The sequence below is a fragment of the Coniosporium apollinis genome (assembly GCF_000281105.1).
Source record: "Coniosporium apollinis CBS 100218 chromosome Unknown supercont1.9, whole genome shotgun sequence".
Classification (NCBI taxonomy): Eukaryota; Fungi; Ascomycota; class Dothideomycetes; genus Coniosporium; species Coniosporium apollinis.
In genome coordinates this window covers 563051-590172 of record NW_006913271.1, presented here as the reverse complement: position 1 = coordinate 590172, position 27122 = coordinate 563051, and the positions used below count along the sequence as shown (strand labels likewise).

The following is a 27122-nucleotide window of genomic DNA, read 5'->3' as shown; positions in this document are numbered from 1 at the left end:
TCTATTATTATAATGACCGTTAGCGACATCTGTGTGATTCGAACACACGCTCCCGAAGGAACCGGCTTTGATAAAGTGTCGCGATCGACCAGAGTTGCAACGGTAGGGTGGTAATGAAGGAAAATTAAATCTATATTCTTGTGTATCAAGCTTTTTAACATATAACCATCTTAATGGTGTTCCGACCATTCATTGAGTTTCGTCCACTATCAACGTTTCAGCAGAGCTCGGTCGATTTCACCCAAAATTTAGCGTGGTTTGCGCCCTGGCCAACAGTGTTTACCCAAACAAATCGAACTTGAGCTTTCGCGTCGCAACTTGAACGAGCAAAAGGCGAGGACGAGGACTGCACATAATGTCTAATTAGGTTCTTCATCTCTGTTCACGAGTTGGTCTAGATGGGATCCAAAGCAGATGCGCGTCCCGCCGCCGACGTATTGCGCGAACTCACATCCACCTCGATCTGTAATCCATCCACCACAGCCAGACTCCAGGACCTACTCAGCACCGCGACGAATCCCGCATCGAAGATTCCAGGGGAGAATGCTGAGCCGAAGGCGATTAAGCGCACAGCTACAACTTCGACACGCACCCAGCGAAGTACAGCGGACTCGAAAACCAAAAGTCGGGCGAAGGCCTCTACAGCGGTGGAAATACACGAAGATGTCCAACCTCTGCTCTCTCCGCGCGAAAAGTATATCCTCGCCACCGAAACCATCAACACAACCCTCAAGACCCTCGGGGACGCCCTTAAACCCCAGCCGCGCGCACATAAACGAGTCTCTTCCGCTCGAAATGAGCTCTCAAGGGGAACCGAGGGCGCGCGAACACCCTCGAAACGTACATCTCTCACGCGAACCAATTCATACCAGCAACGACCCTTGCAACCGCGGTCGATCAGCCAGCTGTCGAACTCGGACGCGCCAGTCAAGCGCTCGGCGTTTCGGAGATCATCCTCATACTCCGTTTCAAGCAGACAAGGACCGGCGCCGGGCATAACGGCTACGGCAGAATGTGCAAGGCTAGCTTTCGCGTACCTGAGGACCCCGGAGGCCGCAAAGGTAGCGTGGAAGAACTTGCCAGCCCTGCAGCTTGAGAATGGCATGCTGGCACTCGTCGGGAAGCTCATAGCGCATGGATTAGAAAGCATGGCCGTCAAAGAGCTCAGGATACTGAAGAGACGTCTTGAGACGTACATGGCAGAGGAGTGCAAGGAGAGCAAGAGTAGCAAGGCTGGAATCTCCACAGAGAAAGAGACACTGGCAAGCCTTCTGGAGTTCGAACACGTCGATCTGGATAGCCCGGCACTGCCGCTGCTCACAAGCCACCAAACATCCGTCCTCAAAGTCGCCGCCAGCAGTCGTCGTCCTGCAACCATCGAAGCAGCCCTCGGCCACCTACAGCTTTCGAGCCCCAGTTCGCCAGGAAACCTCTGCCTAGCTTACGCTAAGAGACCCGGATGCGGAGCCAAAGCCGCTCGCCAGCTGGAGACTTTCGCGCAGATCTTGCTCTCGCTCTGCCCGAGCATAGCTGCTTCTGAAGATGTGCTTGCTTGCAATTCCAAGCTCAAGCCAAGCCCAGAGGTCGCGTTCCGGCTGCAGCAGATAGCTTTCGAGCTGCGGTTGAGTTGGTGGAAACTATCTGGTCACAAGGGAGATTTGGACAAGGAGATTCTGGAGCCGTTCTTAAAGTGTTTGTCTGCCTTTTCACGGAGGTCAGCTCTATCCTCCAGAGAGAAATATGTGTTAGCGGTGGAGCTGTTTCAAAGACTGGAAGAGTCGGCCCGCGGCGCTGGCAGAGACATCACTGGAAACGGCCAAGATGTGGCGTGTCATGGACGAACGAGCATCTACCACTCTCTGAGCTCCCTGGCTCAGTCTGGAGGTCTACGTAAGGAGGCATTAGTCTGGATGACCAGAAATTCCCAGGTATATGAGACAGCCTCCGCATCTGAAGTAAAGCGGGCAGGTATCGCAGTCCGATTAGCGGCACTGACTCTCGAAGACTCCTCACTCAAGGACACCGCTGATTCCAGCTCACTACTGAAGAAGACCAGGGAATATTTAACCGGCAGCTTGAAAGGCGACTCGGCTGAGCTCGATTCATTGTTCGGCGAGGTCGCTGGCCTACGTAAAGCAGCTGCGAAGCTGATTCTACAGACTCCGAAGGCCGATACTACCGACTCTGGTGACTCTGAGTTCTGCGCCTTGCTTTTCTCAGTAATCGCAGCCTCGACGAATTTCCTGGCCCGCTATATCGGCGCCCGTCCGCGACTAGAGGCGGATCCGAAGACCGTTCTCCGCCATGCTCATCGTATCGCTGCGGCCAGCAAAGTACTCAAGGGCTTCATTGACTCCGTTGTCGTAAGCTGTAAGGCGATGACTGCGGCTGGCACATCGACTTTTGATGCGATCGATGCAATACTTCACGACCTCAATGTGGTAATTAATGAAGTTTGCGACTGCTCCACAACAAGTGATGAAGAAGCGACAAAGTTCCATGAAGGGCTGGGTTGGCCAATGGTCAAGGTCTCGAACACGTACTGGATTCTGTTTCTACGACTGAAAAAGTCTGGTGGCGAGGGCAAAAGAGTGCTGCGGCTTCTCAAAAATGCCACAGAGATTTTATCGGCTCGCAGTAATATCGAGAAAGAGCTTGGGTCGCTTGGGATGAAGCTGGGGAAACTGGGCGAGACGTATGAGGCTGCTAGTCATCACGGTCGCGCCATTGAGACATTCAAAGCCGCAATCGCCACGAACATTGATACTGGAGCACTGAATGATGCTGCCACAGCTGGGAGGACCAGGTCACTGCAGGATGTGTGGAACGAACCCGGAGTCTTGGGACATCTAGGACATTCCCTAAGAGCGTTGCAGAAGATCACGGCCAGGCATCTGGAACCTATGTCGGCGGAAAGCCCGGTTTATGATGACGGGAGGCTCATGCCTGAAGAACGAGGAATGATCTTGGAGTATCAGCTCTCCCTCTACTTGGAGGCTTTATCAAAGTCCAGAGCTGGAAACGAAGCTGCTGTAGCCGCTGTACGAGTACTTGCTGACCGACTCTTCGCGATATATCCGGCGAACCAGTTTCCGCTGCGGAGGCAGAGAGTTGCCGTAGCTCTCCTCCGTATTGTGACGGATGAACCAAATCTTCTGAGTTCGGAAGTACTCGGGATAGCAACACAGAGCTGTGCTCTTGTTGGTAGAGCCCTTGAGGAAGACGCCGGATTATACGGTTACAAGGAGCATCTACAAGCGACTGCGGCGGTCTGTCTCGCGTTCCGTGATCCGCAACCAACCGTGGAGGCTTTCAAGTCCGCGCTGCGGACATGGCAAATCATACTCGATGCTGCTAATACCTGGAGTGCTCTAACAACGGCCGTAGACGATGTAGATGCCTGGAAATGGCAACTCCACACCATATCCGAGTACCTAGACGTGCATGGGCTGCATTTCCTGCACGTACCTGTACTGGAGATGCTGGGGAAAGTACTGGAGCTTCAAGAACCGCCCATGGCCTCAGAGCTAGTCGACGCTCGCTCTAGACTAGGCTTACAGTATCTTCGCCTCGGTTACTCTGGCAAAGCCGGTCTTGCCCTCGCAAGAGCTCAGAATCTACTCATTGATAAAGAAGTCTCCGTAGAGGCACGGTTACAGTGGCATTTGGCTTACGCCGAGTATCTTCTCCGAATAGGTAACACAGAAAAGAGCAAGGAAACCTTGCAGACAGCTGAGAAGCTTGCGTCCCAAGATGCGGAGATCTATCGAGCGACCCAATCCTCGGCCTCACTGTCCAGCCGCATCAGGTACAACAGGCTGCTATCGGATGCCTGCTACGTCCAATCCCTCCTCAGCTTCGAAACTGGCGCGTACGAAACATCTCTAGTCTGTGCAAGGCGATGCCACAGGCTCAACCAGCGCGTCTGGGCGAGTCTTGAGAACTATGCCTGTCGCCAGGCACTACCCTCAGCACACGGGGCCCCAGACTCGGAAGTCGACTCGCTGGTCGATGGTATGAGTAAGCTCATGGCATCTTCAACATCGAGTGCGGCGCCTCCTGTCGTGTCTATGACACACGAGTCGCTTTCAGGAGCACGATTCTGGAGCCTCGTGCCTTCTCTGTTCCGCGGTCTGATCCATCTGACACGACTACTCTCGCACATGGGAATGCTTCAGGAAGCCGTGTGCTTTGCTGAGCAAGCGCAGCGTGTAGCCGTTGCTGCCCATAGCGATTCGCTGACCGTTCAAGCCATGACTGCTACAGCGAATCTTTGGCTCAGCAGCGGTAGGTTGGACAAGGGATCCGAATATCTCGGCAAGGCAGCTGGTCTAAGCAAAACTATCGAGATGGGCCAGGTCGTGGTGAGCTACAAGCAGGCGATGGCATTGGCTCACCAGCTACTTGACGAGAAGGAGGAAGAGCTGACGGTCTACGGCGAAGCTGTTTCAATCATGCAGAGACTTATCAATCCACACTTTATTCACGATTTGGACCGGATCAACTTTGGTGAGCCGGCTGATAGCCTTGAAAAGCAGATGGAAAAACTGAGCCTGACTGCTCCTGCGGAGCCACGGCGGAGAACAGTCAAGACAGCGAAACCCCCAGCAAGCAAGAAGTTCACCATTAAGACTCCTGCGAGGACGGATAGGAAAGATGCGACAAAGCCGGTCCAAAGTAGCGTTCACAGTACAGCAGACGAATGCCCCGAGTTACAGAGTCTGTACGGTGAGATCGTTCGACGCAAAGCGACAGCATTGCTTCTGGAGGACAAGCTCTCGGACGCCGCCGAGTTGATTATACAAGCAGGAGATCTCTGCTATGGTCATGGAAGTTTGGTCCAGCAACAGCTCCTTGTCTTCCATAGTGCAACTCAGCATGGGTTCAAAGCAATGGCCGCCGACTTTACATACAACGTATTACCCGAGTCCACCATCTCCTTTCCGGCTGTGGCTCAAGCCTTACGAAAGCTCTCAGAGCCTGCAAGCATTCGCCCTATACACCTAACACCACCGAGGAAACGCGGGGGAAGATCGCCTTCCCCGAGAAAGGGGGCGGCACGGGCTCGGAAGCCAGCAAAGAGCGAAGACTTTACTGCCCTTCTATGCAAGGCCCGCGAAAGTCTCCTGGAAGTTCGGGCTGCAGCCATCCAGGCTTGCTCCACAAGCGTTATCAGGCAGGTTTGCGGCGCTCTCAGTAATACGACGGTTCTGCTGTCGGCGACCGCTCCAGGTGTTTCAAAAGGGTCGATGCACCCGCTATTTGCTGCCCATATGTCTGGTAAGTACCTCGTTATCGATATCTCTCTAACGAGAAGCTAACGCGTAGCAGAGCTTCCCAAGATACACGCTTTGCAGCTGGAGCAGACCGTCACGTTTGCTGATAAGGAGAATACATCCCGTGCAGCCCTGCTAAAGTGGCCGGCATCCGAGCCGTCTGCTCTAGTGCCAACTGGAGCGACGTCAACCAACTTTCAACAAGACTACATAGACATCATCCCAGCAAACTGGGCTGCAATTTCAGTCTCGCTATCAGAAGCCGGCAGTGATCTCTATGTCACGCGCTACCAAGCCAATCAAACACCATTTATACTCCGCCTCCCTATGGCTCGTCAATCATCGCAGCTTATGGACGACGAAGATGTCTTCGACTTCACAGCCGGCAAGGTTGAGCTGAATGAGATCATTGAGCTCTCGGACTTTAGCACTCACCATCAGCGCGACATGAGTGTGAAGGGCGCCAAAACCGGATGGTGGGCTGAGAGAGAAGCATTGGACAACAGACTGAAGGAGCTGCTAGTCAACATCGAAAACATCTGGCTTGGCGGCTTCCGAGGCATTTTTTCACAGCATACGCGACGGCAGGATCTGCTTGGCCGATTCCAGAGGTCGTTCCAGAACATAATGAACAAGCATCTCCCATCCCGGAAAGGGAATCGCGGGCAGCAAAAGAAGCTCAATCTTGACTCTAGGGTACTGGAGCTCTTCGTTGGGCTGGGCGATGCGTCGAACGAGGATATCGACCTCGATGAACCAATCATGGATCTGCTTTACTTCGTCGTAGATATCCTGCAATTCAGCGGCGAGCGCAACGCCTACGACGAGATCGACTTCGACTCCATCGCCGTTGAAACATTGGAGGCCCTTCGCGCATATCACTCCGCCGTCGCTGCGGACGCGGACACGTCTCAAACCCGCCAGCACACTATACTGATCCTCGACAAGAACCTCCACGCTTTCCCCTGGGAGTCCCTGCCCTGCTTACAAAACGACTCTATCACCCGCCTTCCCTCAATGGGCGCCCTCCGTGAGCGCATCCTCACCGCCCGCACTCCATCCTTCAGCTCCAGCTACACCAACAAACTCCTTTCAGCGGGTCATCACATCCCCTTCACCTCAGGCTCCTCGCACAAGCGCATCGGCACCACGATCCTCAACCCCAGCGGTGACCTCCAACACACGCAGTCGACGCTGGAGCCGCATATCCAGACTCTCACCTCCGACACCTGGACCCACATCGCCGGTCGCGCCCCCACAGAACCAGAGCTCGAGACCGCGCTCCAGGACAGCAAGCTCGTGCTCTACTTCGGCCACGGCAGCGGCGCGCAGTACATCCGCTCGCGCACGGTCAAGAGGCTGCATCCAGGCCCTCTCGCCCTTCCTCTCGCAGCGCCGTCCATGGACTCCGACTCCGACATCAGCACAACCACCGCATCAGACCCACCCCCAGCGCCACCCGCCAAAACACCAACCTACCCCCCCACAACCCTCCTCTACGGCTGCGCCTCCGCCGCCCTGACCACCCACGGCGCCTACGAGCCCTCCGGCATGCTTGCCGCCTATGTCGCGGCCGGGGCCCCCGCCGTGCTAGGCATGCTGTGGGACGTGACGGACCGGGACTGTGATCGCTTCGCTGTGCGCGTTGGGGAGGTGTGGGGGCTGTGGCCCGGCGACGGTGGCAGTGATGCGAAGAAGAAGGGAAGGCAGCGGCAGGTGGAGATTGAGAAGCCGATGGGCGCGAAAACGCCGGGCAGGAAGACGCCGGGCAGGAAGATGCCGGGACAGAGGAAGAGAAGGGAGGTTGGGGATAGAGAGATGGAGTGCGGTAGTGGAGAGGGAGAGGTGGGGGCAAGGAGGGAGCGGGTTAGTCTCGACGAGGCGGTTGTGAGGAGTAGGGAGGCTTGTTATTTGAGGTACCTGAATGGGGCGGCGGCGGTGGTGTATGGGATTCCGGTGTACCTGGATTGAGGTGGGGAAAGCTAGGTCTGAGAGGAAAGAGAGAGAGGGGACGTAAACATTCGTTCGCTATTCCTGTTCTTATTATTGTTCTCGCATTAGCGGCGGTGTTTTGCATAATACCCAGACATGGAGTTGAGTGTTGGATGGCATGGTCTTGTTGGCGTTTTGCAGCAACCCAGAGCTCTTCTTTCCATAGTTTTGTCAATATCACTTCATCAACGCTCCTTTGATTGCCCCGTCTCATTCTAGTCACGTGACGAAACCCCATCCAAACCTCCCACACAACCTCAATCCCTCTCACCCCTCTCGGGATCCCTCTCCCTCGTCAAACTAGACCCCGGATCCTCCTCAGCACCTAAATCCCTCCCCTTCTCCTCCAACACCGTCCTCTCCATCTCCCCAAACCCCTTCAGCGCCTCCCCATACCCCTCCCAAACCCCCTCCCTATACCCCTCCGCAACCTTCTTCACGAAAGCCTCCTCATCCCACCTCCCGCCCACAAACTTCTCAAACCCCTCCCCCTCGCCCCTCTCCACTCCCCAAGCAGCCTTATGCGCCGCCCCCAACGCACACGCGTTCCCCCCAATATCAAGCCGGTAGATCCCCTCCGCGCCGCCCAGAACCTGCCCCGCCAGATCCGCGATCGCTGGATTGGCACTCCCCCCGCCGACGAGGTAGACACGGCGCGGCTGCGGCGGCAGTTCTTTTCCGTCGGCACCCTGCTGTGCGGACACGAGGCCCTGGCTCCGCAGGCGCAGAGACAGGAGCTGCGACTCGATGATTGCGCGGGCGTCGGCGGAGGGGGCGGGCCAAGCTGGGTCGTTGGGCTCGACGGGCGAGAGGTCGACGGAGGAGGGGCGGAATAGAAATCGCCACGTTCCGGCGCGCACGTTTGGTACGATTTCTGGGCGCGGGAAGAAGAGACCGAGGCGCATTGGGTCGTCTGGTGACGTCCGGCCGAGCGGGGGCGTCGAGGTCGCGGCGTTGTTGAAGGCGGTCCAGCTGTTTTCTTCCTGCCCGTCTGGCTTTTCGGAGTTGAGCGCGTTTCTGATACGCTCGCGCGCCAGGCCGCCGTTCTTGTAGCACAGCATGAACATATACAGCCCACGCGTCGTCGGGTGGTTCATGAAGTGGTACGCCGGGTCCGGCTTATAGCGGGGTGTGCTCATTAGGAAAGTCGTGCTGGTGCCCAGGCTTACGATGGCGTCGCTTTCACGGAGGGGGAGCGCGAGGATCGTCGAGGGGTTGTCGCCTGTGAAGGGGATGATAGCGCAGTCCGGGGGGAAATTATAGCGGGAGACGTAGTACTGGCTGATGGTGCCGAAGACTGCGCCGCCGTCTTCGGGCACGTCGCCGAGTTTCTTCTTGAGATCATCCACGCCGTCAGAGCCCGCGGCGAGGGAAAGGAGAGAGTCGTCCCAGGCGCCGGCTTTGATGTTCCAGAGGTTCATGCCGCAGACGTCGCCGATGTCGATGGGTGCGACGCGGCCGAGGAAGAGCGACGCCAGGAAAGCGGAAACAAGGGAGATACGAGTGGTCCTCTTATACGACTCTGGATACTTCTGCCGGAAGCGGAGGATCTGAGGGCCGCTAAACCGCTGCCATTCGTGCGTTGTCAGTAATCTCCCCAACTTAGCGGGGAAGACTGGGAGCGTAAAGCTCGATATCAAACGCTTACATGGTGTGCCTTGCTCCCCGTAACCTCCGCCAGCTTCTCCGGCGAACCCAAGCATTTGTCAAACTCATCACACTGCGCCTGCGTACTAGCATCCTGCCAATTTGGACTGAACGGATGGCTGAAAGCTCCTCTGCCCTCTCCCGCCTTCTTCTCCGTCCCGCTCCCCTCCAGCTGCTCCAGTAGGCTCTGACCCCCATCTAACGCGCCTAATAAGTCCTCGGCATCTTGACTCCAGAAAACTGTACCATGTTGCATGCCCGCCCCTGAAATACCCTTGACACGCGAGAAGTCAAGGCCATCCTCCTTGAGACGCTGCAGCACAAGGTCAATGGCCTCAAGCCACATGGCCACAGGCGCGAATATCTCCCCTTCCGCTTGGTTCTGAAGTACGCCTTTTTCGATGCCATACTTAGAGAGGTCGGCATCAAAGTCTACTTTGGCTTCGTAAACGAGCTTTAGGTTAGACTGGACAACGATACCTGGCTGTCATCAGCCTCAAATCGCAGAAAATAAAAGTCGGGGGCATTAAAATTGCCCATGCAGCAGGAAGATGTACATTTACATTGCTGAGTGCTCAAATCGAAGCCCATGTATAAGGGTGATTGAGCATCCATCATGGAGGGGTTTGTGAAAACAGGAGTTGGAAGAAATAAGAAACAAGGACTTGAGAATTAGAAGTATTTGCGAGCACGCGTTTGAGTAATTTGATTTAGATGGCTTCCGTTGAGGTTTTGGTGCAGGCCCGGCTAAATGTACGTGGCCGCATCTGTGCAGCTAAAATGCGGCCACCTCCATTTTAGCCGGGCGTTGGTGGTTTGCGGGGAAGGCTGGTCTTGGCCGAGCGGGCATGGTGTCAACCCGCAGTTGCAAGCCCGAGCTGCCGCGAACGAGGATGAAGCTGTAAAGTTTGGAGAAATAGAAGGGCTGAGAATGGACTTGAGTAGGATTGGAACACTCGGCCAGGGCGTGTAAAGTATGCAGAACCGCACAGACGATTGTCTATATTCACGTTCCTATCTCAGAGCCGTTTCTGCACCCGACTCGAATGGATCAGCTCCAGCTTCTCTACCGAAGCCTACCGTGACGCCGAATCCCATGCAAGCCCAAATCATCTATCCGCGTTTCTATAACCCTCATGCTTTAGTGTCTAAGCCAGGTCTTCGCATGGTCGCAACGGCGAAAGAAAAGCAGTGCGACGCTTGAGAGTGGTCCAGAACACGGTTACCTTCTCTTATTGATACCGTCACTTGTAGGTGTATGACCGTGCTGATAACTGCTGGGGTGCTCATGCGAGTGCCCATTCCCATTGTCATGGTCGTGGTCATGGTCGTGCTCGTGATCCTCCGGCTCCGGACTCGCCCTCGCACTGCCAGCAGGAGCGATGAACTCGTCCAAGAAATCCGGTTCTCCCATCTCCGCCGGCACAAAGCGCACTCTCACTCTCTTGACTCCCCTAACCTTCGCCCCGACTCTTGCCCGCACCAGGTCTTCCACTTTGCGCATTCTATCCATATCCCAGGATGATGGGACGCCCAGTTCTATATCCATGAGGAAATTTTGCCCAGACTTGACACCTTGCACACTCCGCACCAGTATATCTTGCGCCGAGGGAAGCTCACCAAGCGCTTTTGTGGTAGCTCTTCGCACGTTGCCTCGCATTTCATCATCGACGCCTACGTCTGCTAGCTCAAGCAATGAGGTCTTCGTGTTGGACCATCCGGCTTGCACGACCATCAGAGATATTATGAGGCCGCCCACCGGGTCGAGCCATTGAGCGTTTGAGAGCAAATTCGAGCCGCCGATCATGAGGAGCGCGACGAAAGCGGTCAGCGAGTCGACGCGATGATGATACGCGTTTGAGGCTAGGACAGACGATTTCTTCTCCTTCGCGATTTTGTTGGCTGTACCACTAAGCGTCAGCGCTTGCGCGGTACATTGTCATTTGCGGCTTGGTTTGCGAGGAACTCACTAGCTCTATACAACCACTCCTTGATAATGATGCTCCCGCCCGCCAACCACGCCGCATTGATGTTCGGCCCCTTGTCAAGGTAACTCCCCGGCCCGTGACTGTGCCCGTGGTGGTCGTGTCCGAACAAGCCCAAATTATGCATCACTTCCGCAAACTCTGGGAAGAATTGCTGGCATATCGCAACGAGCGCCGTATAGCCCATGAGAAAGCCCCCAGTCAGCAACAGCCCGCTAACGCCCAAGGAGCCTAGCGATTCGACCTTGCCGTAGCCGGAGGGGAAGCGTGCAGTCGGAGTTTTGATGGACCAGGAGACGGTCGCGAGGGTCATGATGTCCGAGACGAGGTCGGTGAGTGAATGGATGGCGTCCGCCGTGAGTGCTACACCGATTCCCGGGTCAGCTCTTGTTCCCCTTCTCCGATAGGAAGGAGACAAGTATACCCTGGCTGTTGAAGACGTAGCCGCCCACGCCCTTGCCTACCGCCATGCCTAAATTGACATAGAGCCCGATTCTAGTGATTCGGACGCCAGGGTCCGTCTTGTCGGTAGAGGTGAGGTATGTGTTGTCATGATGGTGGTGGTGGTGACCGGCATGGCCGCGAGTTTGGGTCTGTGTCGTCGTCGTCGAAGTCATGGCGATTGAGGGAGCGAAGGTTCGTTTGCAGTAAGCGAGAGAGGACCAGTTCAGAGGTCTCGAAAGTGACTGAAGGGGAGAGGCGGTGTTCGAGGCCGTCAGCAGTATGCGGTGCTGCTGGCAGCGAACGAGTAGGGAGTGTCTCGGTGGGCGGTTCTGGGCTGAGCTGAGTCCAGCCAGGCGGGCTGAGGAGGAGGGCAGGACACGCAGCAGCGGTGGAACATGCGCGCCATTGCTGCTCCGGAGTATCATGGAGAGCAAAGGGGCGCCTTAGACAAAGGACAGCTGTCTGTTTGGCGCGCGTTTGGTGCGTCAGGAAAATGCATCGAAGACGGGAAGCGCGCAAGCCACCTGCACATGCCGCTGCTTGCGTCAGGCACGGCAAGGCATCACAAGGCGTCACTCCCCCGGAGACCCTCAAGCTTCGTCAAAGTACATACAAATGAGGAATTCCAGTGCCGTGCTGCTTAGAGATCGAGGCGCTGGTCCTTCGTGCTACCCGAATCAATTGCCCGTCAGGCATCGTATCGGCCAGGATCACGGGCAGTTCAAACCCGTATTGAAGTCCATCCTGACGACTGCAGCAGTATCATGTATACATAGGTACCAGACTTCTTCATCACCAGTCGAAATTATATCTAGATAACGTAGGGTGTAAGAGTTTGTGTGGAGTACTTCAAGAGCATGGACTATCAAGCACAATGGAACTGCAACAGTACGCTGGACAATCGTCATCACCCAGAAACATCTTTCTGTCCATGTGACCTAGTTCTCCCCTTATCGAGCTTATCTATTTCCCTAGTCTCTCACGAAGAAGTCCCTTATCTACCCCTGTCTCTACGCTCATGTCCCACGCTATGATCTTTTCACCGCCGCCGGGCTCTCACTCAGCAGATTGTAATAGGGCCACAAGACCATAACGACACACAGCCAAACGACAACCTGCACACTATCTGCTCCTCTAACCCTCCCTGCTCTATGTTCAGTCGAATCACTTACTGAGTTACCAACACAGGCAAGAAATGTTGAATACTGGCGGACCCTGTAACACGAAACACTCTCAGTCAGATAACACAGTAACAACATGCAGAACACAAAGGCAACAAACTTTTATACTATCTCACATCAGCCAGACATTCATTCTCACCCCCTACCAGAGTCATTATACCTTGTATCGCCGGGCAGTAGTACAGCTCCAGTAAGAGTGCCGCGGCCACTACGACTTGCGCGCTCTTTTGGTCAGCAAATATGATGCCGTTCATGGCTTGAGCATGACCTTGTTATCGCGGATCCATTACGGCTATCAATCCTGAGTAATAGGCGTGCCACTTAGTGCAGCTGTCTATTCTTCGTCAACATCTGGCAAGTTCCTGCGGGGATGAAGAACCGCAAGGCGATCCACGCAGCCTTCGACAGGGTTCTTACACGAACCAACCTACCTTTGTCTCGCCCATGCGTACGCAGGAACGGGTGCCGCTGGCAGAGAAAACACAGCCTGCTTAGCCAGTGAGAACGGTCGAGCGTTCGCCCATCGTTACCCCAGCAGCAGAGCGTCTACATGTCAAGGAGCGTCCAGCCCCCGGCCCAGGCTACGAGGATCCCGCAACGCAGTACAACCAAGCCCTGATCCGGGCGCCCCTTACCATGTCTCGATGATGACGCCATATGGCCATTACCAAAGCCATCAAACCGCCACCTACCCCAGCGGACAGCAAGCGTGGCCACCACAGGCCCCGCATAGATCACCTTGATGATCTCGAGGTTCCTGCTAGTACAAAGAGCTAAACTTCGCTCTACTACTTGGTACCATCAAGGAGAGACATCAGCGGGTTCATGAAAGCACAAGATCGGCCGTCCATTTCTAACCAGATAGCAGGCCGTAGCCATCGACAAAGCGGTGGTGCTTGGAGAGCAGGGAAGTGGCAGATAAGAGCTGGAGACAGCCTGCTTATCCAGATAACGTAGCAATACACCGGTAACCAGCGCGAGACGGCAGAACCCGACTCTGATGATCTTCTACGGAAGCCAAAGTCACCCACCCATCGAGGTCACTCATTCACACATTCACTTACGCATCTACTCACTCACACAGCGAAAAGTGATGCGCGTTCGGAGCGAGGGCTTGGACCTTCATCGCAGCTCCCCCGCAACCGTAAACCATGATGGAAGATATCGAACATATCTTCGCAGGAGCAACGAACATCTTGTTGGTCGTCGAGCCATGTGACATATGGCTGGACTCAGATGCAAGTTGCACCCGCTAGATTTGTAGATCTCTCACTCACACTGCTCTACACAGCCCTTCGTAACGCCGACGACTGGTCTGAGGCGCGAGCGGACGATGACGATCGCAAAATGGAACGCGAGCGCCTGCCACTGCTCAACAACAAACTGCTCATCAATCTCGCCAAGCAACAGATCCAAATCCTACTATTCGGATACCCGCGCCGTCAACTGCTCAACGAGGAAGGGACCATAGAACGGCTACTCAACAGATTACTTGGCCAGGAAGAGGTAGAGGGAGAGGTCGAATCGTCCCCCAGATGCTCGGTGACCCCGTCGATTGTGAAGCTGTTCATGGCCCTTCTCTCATGTACTCGATATGATCTGTTGTCGTTCATGTGTTAGGTTACGCACTCCCTACACACTTTGTTATTAGAAGCAAATTACCCAAGAACAGGTAACATTCGGCTTTCCAATGGCTGCTCTTATAAGAGGGGCTTGATGTTCCCCGACACGCCGCATGCGGCACTATCAATCATTAAAAGGAATGTCGGGTACACCAGAAGGCTATATGCCTACGAAGGAATACAAGAATCGGAGCATTGAGGATCGCATAGCACTCGGCCAGTCCAGGAGCAAAGAAGACCAGAAGGCACATAAAGGAGAAGCTAGACTCCAGAAAGAGCAAGAATATGATCTCAGACAGCAACTCGCCAAGACTGGATTACCGGAAATCTTACTCGACTTTGGAGGAACGTATCAGCAAATTGAATAGGCTATGACAGGGAGTTCGAAAAATCACGCCCAAGTCGTCGGAAGCCTGAGGGCGTCGAGCGGATGCCATAGTGAAAGCCATCGATGTTGGAGCTATCAACGAAAAGTACGAACAAACCAGCAGCGCGCCGTTATTAACTATAAAAAGGAAGCACGATGATGGCAAGGGCCGAGACTGTACCGCCAAGCGGCCACGGCTCGAAGAGTCTACCGATACCTGTAGGAACAAGACTTGAGGCCTCATTGATATTCGCACAGCAGCACGGCAGCAGCAACAACAACAGCAATTCGCCCCACTCACGCCCGCGCCCCCGTAAGAGTAAGAGCGAGAGCAGCAGCAGTAGTGACAAATGCAGGCGCATAAAATGCAGAAGTGCAGAGACGACCACCCCGATCATTCGCACACTCGGGGAGGAAGACTTCAACACGGTCATACGCAATTTCACGTTACATGGAGCGAAGATCCTACGCAACGACTCGCCCCTAATGAACGTGCTGGACGAATGGGTGACGAAGTATCTACAACAGCGAAGCGAGGAACTAGAAACGTTCCTCCGCGACGTCGACCCAGGCCTCGCGGACCAACTAGCCCTCCGCCGGGCGGAGCTCCAGACGGATATTTCAAGTGCATACTCAATGCCGAATTCGGGTATCGCGATTGGAAGCTCCTTGATACATGGGCCAAGAACATACGATGGACGTACACGGCTTACGCGGCTATGCTGGCCGACTTTGTGACACTTGATCCGATGTTAGCATTACCGGATTCGGGGGAGCTCGTCAGCCTTATATCCTATCTCCACAAGGGACCGCTGCTGGCCGGATTTTACTACACGAGGGATAGATACGATGAAGCGAATTCCGGGAAGCAAGCCTACGATACCCTACAGGGCACACGAGAAGATTTAGCCTACAAACTCATGGACTTGGAGATCGAGAAGAACGGTGTCGAGGACGGATACTTTGATCAGATGGTTCTGAATCGCCATGCTTTTAAGGACGTCAATCCAATCGCCCCTGTTGAATTGATTGTGCGAATATCCAGCCAAGTCCAGCGTCCATCCGCACTGGGTATGGTTATCCATGACTATGCCTCATAGTACACCCCAGAGCTGTCTGGCAAATCACCCCCATAAGGGCTTGTATCCGTACAAACAACTTGCTTCCACCATCGAGTTCGAGAACCGCCAGGCAAACATACGCGACTGTAAAGTTGGAAGTGTGAAACTCGGCATTCGGCGCTTATCCGCCACCTTGAGGCGGAAGGCGGTATCCGTGAAGCCAGGGACGCGTGCAGGACATTGGAGGAAATTTATCATCCAGGCTCGCGGATCCTCGGTCCCACCCGTAGAGGAAGGATGTGCTTGGTCCCGCAAGCAGTTCTACTTCGGACTTCACAATCTCTTCGTTTCGGACATCACGGCCTCTTCTTCTGGGTCTTTACTCTCCTTTCCTTTCGGCTAAGGATTGCTTAGGTTTCGTTTGCGGGGTTTGGGTTGCTCTCCTCCAGCCTCCAGAAGGCACCACAATTGAGAGGAGGAAGATTATGCAGAAGCGGCGGATATAAAACTTCAATTACTACGTGAGAGCAATGCGTGCCGCGGTCAGGCTAGGGTTGACCCCTAGGAAGGCGGATCGCTCGAAAGAAGCATTGCAGAGAATACTACGACTACCGCCCGTAACATCAAGAAACCACAACATGTACCTAACTCCCTCAATCTTGATGCCGAAGAAGGGAAACCCGGTTCTCCTGCGTCCGTTGTCGGCGAGAAGCGCAAAATTAACGCCATTGAGGAGGCCGCCCTTATTGTGTCCGCCGACAGAGCCGCGGAGCTTACCTCGGTACAGAAGCGTATGCACATCTCGGATATCATGACCGCCGTGGGTGAACCAGTGCGAAAACCCTCTCCCCCTCCCGCTACCCAACGAGCCGGACTTAGTAGAGGCACGAAAAACATGCTCGACGACCAACTTCACTAGCATCCAGCGCAGCTTCGATCAACTCTACAAGGCAAGGGATATGGAACCCCACGAAAGGTTACGATAGATCACGGACGTAGTAGGGTAATGGAGAGGCATACTAGCCCACCTTATGATCTATCGGACCACCGATTCGGTGGGTATCAATAAGGAGCCACTGATCAAGCTGCCCGTCCTCGACAGACAACATATTCCATGCGAACCGACTGGTACAGCAAAAGACTACCTTAACCAGTACGTCGCGGAGGTGAAGCGAGCATTACGAGAGAAGTACCAGGATGCCTTGCAGCGTGGACAAAGGCGGGAGCGAAAGGAGTACAACCGACTATGGCAAGCGTGATGAAAGTTGACCAGTGGATAGCACGGCTAATCTATTCCTTTCCAGAGCTGGGGCGGATGCGCAGCTCCCTAGACGACCCCTTCCCCAACAGCTAGGGTTTACCCGAGATAAAAACATGGCTAGCTATAGAAGGACAAAGCTCTATCGTTCGCACGAATATCGACCAAATCACTGCATCCAGTCCAAAGATACCACCACTTATTAAGATCCTAAACGATATGAAACAGGAGAAAAAGAACCCACTCCTTACAGACCTCGTGAGCAAGGCTAGCGTAGCGGGTGAAGGTGGTGTCGACAGCTCTACCGCACCTCTCCTGCCTCTCCCGTCTGAAGCCGGCTCAACAAAGCGGACGCCGTGGTTCGGCGATTACTGCCTGGTGATCGACCGTAGGAGTAGTGATTATGCATGACGGCTGATATAGTTTCCCGAGGTACGAATGAGGGCCGTATACTGGCTAGGCGCCTTCAGTCATTTGAGTCGACAAGCCCGACACACGGCGTGCGGCCATATCACGTTAACAGGTTCCGACGATCGTACAACATCAACACGCGCAATAGTTACGGCCCACGACCGGCGACGTGGGGGAGAAAAGGCTACGTCTTTCCTTGGGGTCTATGTGATGCCCGGCGGACAGCGCGCTCTCTCGAACTGCCTTTCTCAAGGGAGAATAGCTCGAGTCCGTTTCGCTGGATGGACTCGGGCGTGTCGCTGTGGGCGTACACGGTATGGAGCAACACGGGCTCAGGCCGCATAGGAGAGCTAGGCAAGACCTCCTCGGGTCACTTTTGACTTCTCGAAGGCGCGCAACTCTACCGGTTACCCCTATCGCCTTGTTCCGCAACGGTTCGTTCACGAGGTCAAGAGAGAAGACTCCATCACCGGTGCCCCTAGACGAACCAACAATGGTGTTGAAACTGCTGGATTATTGGATATCTCCTCAACCGGGACGACTTCACTAGTCTGCGGTTTCGCAATGCCGGAAGTCTAGTCAATTCATACGGCAATCTAGACCGATGGACGCGATTGTATACTACGACTTCGAAGACGAGCTATCCCATCCTGCCGCACTGTACATTGGGACCGCTATTGATCTTGTAGCACGGAAAGCTAGCCACCGAGGAGCCGTGTAGGACTTGAGTGGTAGATGAAGTTGTCCGACGACTAAGGGAGTATCACCAGGCAGCGAGTGAAATGTCCGAAGTGTGTTTCACGAATCAGTCGGATGAAGATTACCCTCACACAATCATAGGCGATGCGATCGAGGAATTCCCACAAGCCGTTGCAGAGGCTTTCAACACACTTGCGAGCCAGGAAGCGAGAGACTCCCAGTACCACATGGGAGTGAGATGGAGGGCTAATGGAATGGCTAACATGGAAAGCGCAAGAACCAGTGTTCAGTTGCAGAGCGACGATGAAGAGCCCACACTGTGCGGCTTGCCCAGGTCTGGCTCACGCTTACTGCCGGGCATCAGCTTGCAAAATATCTAGGTAAGTGATGCTGCTGATCATTGCTGTGCGATGATACTGCTATGTCTCCGCAGGCAAGTATAACGGCGGTCATCGGAGCAACATTTGAGAAGCGCTTCATTCCCGCTGCCGTGTGCGGAGCACGGTTATATGATAAATACTGCCAGAAGTAGGGATGGACAGCGCTGCGCTGAGGGCAGTTAGTAAGCAGCGCTTCTACAGATAAGTATCCTTGAGAGGTCCTGGCGTGAGATGCGGTTTGCGCGCTTGTCACAGGCGTAAAAATGAATTTCAGATAGGTTTTTCTTTGTTCGTCTATTACAGCATTCACATATAGATAAGCCACTGTTCCATCTACTGTTCATGTGTATTGTACAAGTCCGACGGTGATCCAGCTGTACGAAACTCTTCCAATGGCTGCGCAGCAAAATAACGAAGACTTATGTCTCGTAAAGACGTCGGTCCGTCGCGTGGTGTCTAGCCTACCGTCATGGCGTCGTGGCAATCAAGTCTGTTTTCTCGGTCCGATGTCATATCCGAGGCAGGGCACGCGGAGGACTTGGAGGTTCGTGACGAAGAAAACTTGTGAGGAAGGTACAGAGGTATTGCAGCCACAAAAGAGGGTTTGATCCCTGGGCCTGCATTGTTCCCGTACCGTGAAAGCAGGTCAACACTCGGACGGAAGGTTCCGGTGAGCTCGTAGTGATGGTTTCAGCCCTCGAAATCGGAGGGCGCCCGGGGATCCTCCCGCCGTATCTGGTGGATTAGCGCGGAAGAAGCTGATCCTGAAAAAGAAGATACTGATTAGTCAAGCCATCGAGAGGAGGAGCCAGCAACACTCTACAGCAGATTGAGTTCCACGGCACGCTCTGCAGGGTCAATATCATAACGAGTATCTTCCTCAACGCCCACAACACATGATCCACGATACTCGAGCCCGCTAACACAACAAGCCCACCCCTTGCCCTGCCGATCACCTCGACGACATCTCATATCCCTGCTACTCAAACGCAACCTACGAAGTCCGGAGCGGGATTTCCGGGACCCACCCGTCCGACTGACAGGCTGTACGGCAGGAAGCTAAACGCTCCCGCGGGACGCACAGACAACGACGCTGGTCCGTTGAGGCAGGAACGTGAGGTGATCCGCCGACCGTGCGCAGAATGCCGAGTTCCTGATGCACCTGGGCAAAGATTCTGGAGGTGCGCCATGGTTCGAAGGCGGACTGCCGCAGAATGTAAGTTACCGAGCGTGCATGGAGTAGGTACCTGGAGATCTCGTGCAACGTCGCACGGTAGGGCCGACTGGCCATTAGGTGAGCTCGGGGAGCTGGCGGTTCGATGTTGGATGGGGTTGCTTGTGACTGCCATGGCGGGTCCCGGCTATGATGGCCCTCCTTCTGTCAAATCTAGATTGTCTCACTCCCCTGAAAACGCTGTCTGCGGCCATGGTGATTTGAGGGCCGCGGTCCGCAACGAGTGTGGGGCCAGAGAGAAGGGTGGGAATCTTTGTTCATTGTTGGCGATACATCTTGCGCTGCCCAAACTCTACGTCATGCCGGCAGGTTATCCACCAGTACAACTGACAATGCAGAAGTATGACTCCACCTGAAAGATAATGCTCCTTATGAATGACTTAGGTTTTGCCTATAGGTATCGGTGTCAGTTGGTTATCTCAGCTCACATTCTGTGTCATCTGAGATGGGAAACTAGCACAGCCAACCGTTCGAGCTTGTCACCGGGCTCGTGCAGCAACGACGTGGGTGCCATCAACGGCCGCTATCCCTCGTGCGTTATGCAGCCAGCCGTCTTAGCTCGAAGACGATGCGCCTTTGCCGCAAACACCTGCTGATAGGGCGAATCATAACGCAGTGGTCATGGTCGATTCAGAGGGCTTTGAGATGGTTTGTCGGTAGTTTGCTCATTCGCCTGCTCCAAAAGCTAGCCAGAAAATGGTATCAAGCTGTGAAGGGCGACGCCAAGGTAATAGCAAGGTACCTGTGCCTGAGCCGGTATCACGAGTTTGTGTTTGTGATGAATCGCGTGGAAAGTAAATCGAGCCCTGTTGTCAGACTAGTTAAAGCGTTCGGTCGCTGTCTGTTGAGCAGAAGAGCCAGCATCGTCCACGGCATGGCCCACTCACTAGCCACGCTCCGTGGGTCCTTCAATGTAGCAGTCGGTCCGCTGCCGCTTTCACCCAGAGTTTCGCTGTCCCAGCCACGCGGAGTGCAAAACCTGAGTAATGAGCGCGGGCGTGGAAGGACATCCGACCCGCGGCCTCAAACGGCGCTCAGTATCGTGGACAGGGAGATGGCTCTTCCCCATAGAAATGTATCTTCCTCGAGAGTTCCTTCGTTGGCTTCGCAAGACATTCCTTTCGACCTGTTGAACATACTCCTGCGTCAGCTTGGGCGGCTTCGTCCCTTCTTACCACCAAGACATCCCTGTGTTTTTGCGAGCGGTCTTTGTGTCCGTAGTCCATTGTATACAAATCGTGTCGGAGGTCTACTTGTCTGTCGAGCTAGGCTTTTTGCTGGCTTGTTTGCGTGAGCCCAGGTGGTCGCTGTCCATTTCGTCCAGTAGCTTGCGTCCGTACAGCACGTCCAAGGTCTCCGGCTTTCGTCTATTCTGCGCTGCGTGGCCGGTAACAGCTACTTCTGGTAATAGTGTGATTTAAGTACGCAGAAAGATACATCACTGACTAGAGATAGGGCGGCCAGCAGAACAAGACACGACTTTCAGGGCGTAGTATCTCACGAAGAGGCATATAGAAAGGTGTTCAAGGCCTGTGTGCCCAGTCGAGCTCTGCCTTTGGGTGGTAAACATTGTTTGACGCTTTTAGCCATCTTACCAAGCAAATCACCCAGTGGATTGCCAACCAGCGAAACACACTGAGCTTCCTCGAGCTCATACAAGCCGTTGAAGCTGTAGATGAGATAGGCCTTAGGCGACTGCTGAGGGCAAATAGCACAGAGGGCACCCTTTCGAACGTCCACGCTTCTGCTGCAGCTATCCTGGACTGCATCGAGCTGCGAGTCTCGGAAGAACGATAAGTACGATCCCACTGACAGCGGACACCAGGCTGGTTTAGGACGGTTCAACACCGCTTCTTCCTATGGTAAGTTGTTCATGTTGAGATTCTCTGGCGACTCAAGACTCCAATTGTCACTGTGACAAGCTGCTCATGTTGCGGCTCTCGGGCAGACTTGAGATATTTTGAGTGCATCAGGATCGGCGTCATGGTTGCTCAGAAAGAAGTCTTGGCGGGCATCCGCGTCTATCAGCGAGCAGCATTCGACCGTTTCTCTCTTCGCAAGCAGCTCCGTCCACAGTACCAGAGTAATAAGGAACTGCACACCGCGGCTAACCTACCGCTCCGCTGCTGTATCAAGGTGGAGAGACACACTCTTTCTAGCGTAAGTGTTAGCACCCAAGATCAGCAGGCTTCAGTTAGATCGTTGACTGAGAGAAAGGACTACAACGCTCCGTTCGCCAGTCAGATGATTTCAGATAATTACGCCTCTCCTGCCGCACAGCCGGTCATCAGCGTAGAGCAGGATGAGGCTTACGGTTTTGGTGATCTCTATGTCAGGAGCGCGGGCGAGTCAATCCTCCACGAATCCCCTCTGGTCCCGCATGGCAGCATGGGCAGCGCGCAGCCAGAGGCCCCAGCCGTTCCGCTGTATACGATCCCCGTCAGTCCATACGGCTCGTCGATCGCTGCATCAGGACTCCGTTCCAATGGGACTTTCAGCTATCACCAAGATCTCGCCCATAGTTCCGCTCCGTTCGCCGGGCCAGTCAGCAACTCGGATATGAACGTCCCTCGCAGCTGGGCCTCGGCGTCCGTCGACAACCATCCAGCTTGGAGTAACCAGACTTTCTTGCCCGGACAGTTTCAGTGGCATCCTCAGCCTACCTACACCGGATCGTTCGTTCCCCTTGAGATCACGCGGCCCCTTCCGCAAGCTGCCTCATACGAGCACGCGATGGTACGCCAGGGTATTCCGCCCGCCTACTTCGGCACACTTCCGCAATTCGCGCCGAGCGGATTCCCTTCCTTGGCGCAGGGATCCCAGCCCGGCAGTCTCGAGACTTTTACGCCGTATATGCCGCAAGGGAACTCTTTCCCACAGCAGAATTTGCAACCCACTAGGATGGACACGATGCCGGGCGCGGCGTGGCCGCAGGATTACCCAGCAATGGGGCACATGTTGCTGCCAGCCGTCCCGTACATGGCAGAGCCACACGATTACAGCCTCAGCTACGGATCCGATACAACCTGGACCGAGCAGTACACATCCCCCGATTCGTACGATATGAGCATGTCGCCAGATACGGCCCCGGCCTTCGGCTTCGAAACTCCTCAAGACAGTCCAGAGGAAGCGGGCTACATGCCCCCGGCTACAGCTAAAGCCGCAGCAGCAGAGCGCCATGCATCGAAGGACGCCCTCCTACTGAGGCTGAAGCGCGAAGGGAAAAGTTACAGGCAGATCAAAGCAGAGGGAGCTTTTACGGAGACAGAATCAACATTAAGAGGACGTCTGAGAAACTTGGTGAAGCCCAAGGAGAAGCGCGTCAGAAAGCCAATCTGGACCGCGAAGGACGTGAGTCTATTCATCACGTATTATGGATCCCCGTAAGAAAGACTCTGACAATGTGACAGCTGGAATTGCTGAAAAGGGGCGCCCGCCGTTGTCGCAACGGCAAGCGTCAGACTAATGACGATAGCGAGGACAGCGGCGACGACGCCGAGATCAACGAGAAGAAGGTGGCCTGGCGCCTTGTCTCGGAGTATATAGAGTCGAACGGTGGGACCTACCAGTTTGGCAACACCACGTGCAAGAAGAAGTGGTGCGCCATCATGAAGCGCTGAGAGCGCTTGACAATGGGTGCGGCGGGAGGCCACGCCCTGAGACAGTCTTACTTTGGCACCGTGATGCCGTGTTCTGGGGATGGCAATCCCCCATCGATTTCTCATCGTAATGTTTCCGCGTTGCTCGCCGGCCGGGGCGCGTTGGGCGCCTCGTTTGTACGTAGGCCTGGAGAGGCCCCCTTCCCCGTTGTCGTTTCCCGCCGTGTCGGTCTCTGGCACCATTTCGGTTTGTTTTCTCAATTTATAGCCGTGCATGTTGGTAGCTTGTGTAACATTTGGGAGGCTCGCCGTCTGGGGGCGGTTCGAGGAGAAATTCAGCCTCATGCGAACCCTGGTTCCGCCGTTGGTGTCTCGTTCTTGGCGCCATCATTAGCTGTTTGCGTGCTACGAACCCATAAACCCCATCAAACATCCTATATACACGCCTGAAGATGCTTCTTGGTCTTCCGGAAGCGCTGCCGAAGCTCGTGGAGGCTAAGTTTGCCTCTGCATTATCCTCCAAGAGCTTGATTTTCTCCCATACTGAGCTCGCCGTTATCCGGACTACCACCGGAGTACCGGTGAGTAAGTATAGCCCGTCTATAGCTTACAATCCTCTATAACTCGTCGTCTTATACATACGCTGTAGTTTCAACTCCGCTATTGTCCTGCCCTTGCGAGGAAGCCGAAACCAAAGGAGGACCACAATGCGCCGACCAAGAAGCCTGATCCCTTCGACAATCCCCCAGCAGAGCTGTGGATAGCAGACGTACCGGCCAACAACCCGACCCACTTGCTCGTTCTGAACAAGTACCCAGTCATCGCGGAGCACTTTATCCTCGCAACAAAGCTCAATAAGCAGCAAACGCACCTGCTGGAGCAGGATGACCTGGAAGCAGCCTACGCTTGCCTGAAGGCGTGGAGAGACGCGAAGGACAACGGCAAGGAACGGAGGCTGTTCGCCTTCTTCAACTCTGGAGACCATAGTGGAGCCAGCCAAGCGCACCGACATATACAGTTCTTGCCCGTGGAGAGCATGGCCAAGGAGCAGGAACAGCAGGGCTGGAAGCCGCTTGTGGATGCAATTGAAGCGTCAGACTCAACGGGTATGCACCGCAAATACGCCATCATCACACGCTATCAAACCGCTGATGCTTTTTAGGCACGTCAGGCTTCAGGACGCTCCCAAGCCTTCCATTCGCCCATCTCGGCCTGCAACTGCCCACAGAGCCGACAGGAAAGCAACTACACAAGTCCTATAGAGACCTTCTAGATGCTGCCTCTCACAAGGTACGAGACTACATAGCGAAGCAGCCCGGCACTCTTGAGCTGCATTCCGAGCTTCATCCGTCAGAAGGACATTCCTCGCCAATAAGCTACAACCTCGCCATGACCACGAGCGCATTGGTAATTTGCCCCCGAAAGCAAGGCGGTGACATGCTGCGGCGGGGTGACGGGTCTGAGGTGGGCAACGTGGAGCTCAATGGCACGATACTAGCAGGCACGTTGATGGTGAAGGCAGAGGAGGAGTGGGAGCTCCTGAAGCAGGAACCGCTCAAGTTGGACGCGTTGCTCGAGGCTGTCGGTATCCCTCAGAACGTATCAGGAAGTTCGGTAGATGGGAACAAGCTGTAGTAGCATCTGTTTAGACTTCTACATACATGCATCTCAAGTCTTTGCCTTGTACAGATTGAACCCCCTCTAAACCTCGGACTTAACGCCAGCTCCCCGCCAAGCATCCCCAGAACCCTCCCCCTCCACGCACTAATCCCCCCCCCCACAATGCCTCCCTTAACCCTCCCCGCAGTCCTAACCCCCTCGCTCCTCTCCTCCATCCGCGCGCACCCGCACCTACCGCAACACACCTGGTACTTCATCGCCGGCGTCACGCTCTCGGTGCTGAACCGACCAGACGAGATCCCCAAGGTCTTCAGCTACGCGCTCGAGCATGGCGTCGATGCCGCACACGATAAGGAGCTGGGGCAGAAGGAGCTGGCGCATGCGGAGCAGTTAAGGATAGCGAGGAAGCTGCGGGAGAGCCTTGTCAAGAGCGCTGCTATTGTTGGGTTGCCCAAGGTGCGCTCCTAGCCCACCCAGGAACGAAGTCCGCTTTCGGGTCCAAGGTGGAGGAGGCTAGGATGGGGGATTCAGATGGCACACGGGCTGACGCGCGCAAGAGAGGACAGACTATCAACGCCCTTCTCTCCCTCAAGTCCGCCACGCCCCCCTCGCTGCACGATGAGCCAATGGCCTACTCGCCCAGCGCGCGCATCGTCGAGGTTTACGACATGCCGTCGTCGCAGATACTGCAGCGGGGGCAGCGGTTCTTTGATAAGGTGTATGGGAAGGTGAGTAAGAGGGTCATGGGGCAAATGGATAGATCTGGCACGGAGGATCTGGGGGTCGTGGCCAGGCTGATGTATGGGTATTTATTGAGTAATACGCGGGTTTTGAGCCCGATGGAGAGTAGTTTTGTGCTGTTGGCGGGGTTGATACCGCAGGATGTGAGTGTGATTCTGTTCTTGTGTCGGTTTTGCTATCTCAAGAAAAACTGCCATAATCATTCAGTTGCAAGAGGTGATAGATATGGAGGTGTGCGAAGCTCCGTCCTCACTCTGCGCTCGAAGATCTGAAGACATGCAATGGATGCTGACATGCCCGCCAGGTCAACCCTCAACTGAAAGGTCATCTGAAGGGCGCGCTTAATAATGGAGCAACTGTCGAAGAGGTACGCGCCGTGAGAGAGATTGTGATTAGGATATGTGAGGCATCAGGCATGAAGAAGCTGCCTGATGATGCGCCTCAAGGCTGGGGTTGGCGAGGTGAGGTTGCCAATCTTTGAACAACAGCTGTTCCTCTTCTGGAGGCATCATTTGGCATGGTGTTCTGGCATGCATTATTTCAGATCACGTGGATTATCAAACGGCTATAGCCAGCTCTCTTTCATATCATTCAGCAATCAACTGCGACACGGACAACCACCAGAGCATTCCTAGCCGTCAACATGAGTCGTTGCTTCAGTTCGCGGTAAATACACTCTCACGGAAGCAATCGGGTAGTTCAACGGCTTCATTGAGGCCGCTAACAGAAGGAACACAGCGGGACAAATGCGCGGCGTGTCTTCGAACTCCTCAACTGCGCCCGTGGAGTGGTGTCATTTACTATCGTCATTTACACACCGAAACCACCCCTTGAAAGAAAGTTGCGATCGCGGCTCAAGGATAGATCGAAGCAATCTACAAATCCAAAGCCTCGTTCTCGGAGCGTCCGCTACCAGGGGTCCCTGCAATAACTATCCCGTCTCTTCGGCGAATAAAAAGCAGGCTCCTCACCCTGCCGCCATCTTGGTTGCTGAAAGCGTGCACCCTGCAACAATCGCTGCCCAAGTCCGCTTCGTCGACTGATATGATTCGCAGCGCTACCCCTTCGAGTTGCGCGATCTCCGATTCTGTTCTCCTGCAGCATCGCTTAACGATCCTCCTGATTTGCTGGCTTCAGCCCTATAGGGACGCGGGAACATCAAGCAAGCTCCTGCAAGCCGCGGATCATCACGTCGAAAGCTTGTTGACTTGTGCACACCGCGCCCCCTTGAGGGCGCCAGAGGGTCCGTGGCGGCGGTGAGATGTCTTATTCGAACGGCTCCAGGCATTTTTTCCTCCGGAATATCCCCTGCCGCTCGCGCGTCGAGTCGGGCGGTTGCGGAGGCCTCTGGAACGACTGCGATCAGACCACCGGCACTTGACGCTCTGGATGTCCGGGACGGGCGGCGGTTAGAGATTCAAGTTCGCTCAACTGGAAGTCGGTTTCCGCGCTGCACGGGATCAGTCGATGCCTCTGCGCGCTTGCGGGCTGTCCCTCATGATTCTGCAATGCAGGAGGGCACCATCACTAAATCTTTCAGGCCAGCAGATGCGCGTGCCATGGCTCCCGAGGTCACATCCTGATGCGAAATGCGGGGGTATAACG

At 54.8% G+C, this 27122-nt stretch overlaps 7 protein-coding genes across 7 annotated transcripts; 5 read left to right on the top strand and 2 right to left on the bottom strand.

The window, feature by feature from the left end:
• Positions 1 to 398: 398 nt before the first annotated feature.
• W97_02548 (uncharacterized protein) lies at positions 399 to 7247 on the top strand (the record flags this gene model as incomplete). Its single annotated transcript, XM_007780448.1, has 5 exons — positions 399 to 5280; positions 5332 to 6626; positions 6670 to 6673; positions 6730 to 6992; positions 7101 to 7247. 5 exons carry the CDS (start codon positions 399 to 401, stop codon positions 7245 to 7247), a joined length of 6591 nt encoding a protein of 2196 aa, XP_007778638.1.
• A 278-nt stretch (positions 7248 to 7525) lies between these two features.
• Positions 7526 to 9530, bottom strand: W97_02547 (uncharacterized protein; the record flags this gene model as incomplete). Its single annotated transcript, XM_007780447.1, has 3 exons — positions 7526 to 8836; positions 8917 to 9395; positions 9473 to 9530. The coding sequence occupies 3 exons, from the start codon at positions 9528 to 9530 to the stop codon at positions 7526 to 7528; spliced, it is 1848 nt and encodes a 615-aa protein (XP_007778637.1).
• Positions 9531 to 10137: 607 nt separating this feature from the next.
• W97_02546 (uncharacterized protein) lies at positions 10138 to 11517 on the bottom strand (the record flags this gene model as incomplete). Its single annotated transcript, XM_007780446.1, has 3 exons — positions 10138 to 10817; positions 10886 to 11263; positions 11325 to 11517. The coding sequence occupies 3 exons, from the start codon at positions 11515 to 11517 to the stop codon at positions 10138 to 10140; spliced, it is 1251 nt and encodes a 416-aa protein (XP_007778636.1).
• A 3156-nt stretch (positions 11518 to 14673) lies between these two features.
• On the top strand, positions 14674 to 15614 carry W97_02545 (uncharacterized protein; the record flags this gene model as incomplete). Its single annotated transcript, XM_007780445.1, has 2 exons — positions 14674 to 15214; positions 15271 to 15614. The coding sequence occupies 2 exons, from the start codon at positions 14674 to 14676 to the stop codon at positions 15612 to 15614; spliced, it is 885 nt and encodes a 294-aa protein (XP_007778635.1).
• A 6187-nt stretch (positions 15615 to 21801) lies between these two features.
• On the top strand, positions 21802 to 23177 carry W97_02544 (uncharacterized protein; the record flags this gene model as incomplete). The annotated part of the gene is made up of 2 exons (XM_007780444.1): positions 21802 to 22908; positions 22968 to 23177. 2 exons carry the CDS (start codon positions 21802 to 21804, stop codon positions 23175 to 23177), a joined length of 1317 nt encoding a protein of 438 aa, XP_007778634.1.
• Positions 23178 to 23608: 431 nt separating this feature from the next.
• On the top strand, positions 23609 to 24791 carry W97_02543 (uncharacterized protein; the record flags this gene model as incomplete). Its single annotated transcript, XM_007780443.1, has 3 exons — positions 23609 to 23737; positions 23806 to 24262; positions 24319 to 24791. 3 exons carry the CDS (start codon positions 23609 to 23611, stop codon positions 24789 to 24791), a joined length of 1059 nt encoding a protein of 352 aa, XP_007778633.1.
• A 147-nt stretch (positions 24792 to 24938) lies between these two features.
• W97_02542 (uncharacterized protein) lies at positions 24939 to 25998 on the top strand (the record flags this gene model as incomplete). Its single annotated transcript, XM_007780442.1, has 3 exons — positions 24939 to 25232; positions 25343 to 25660; positions 25822 to 25998. 3 exons carry the CDS (start codon positions 24939 to 24941, stop codon positions 25996 to 25998), a joined length of 789 nt encoding a protein of 262 aa, XP_007778632.1.
• Positions 25999 to 27122: the final 1124 nt, after the last annotated feature.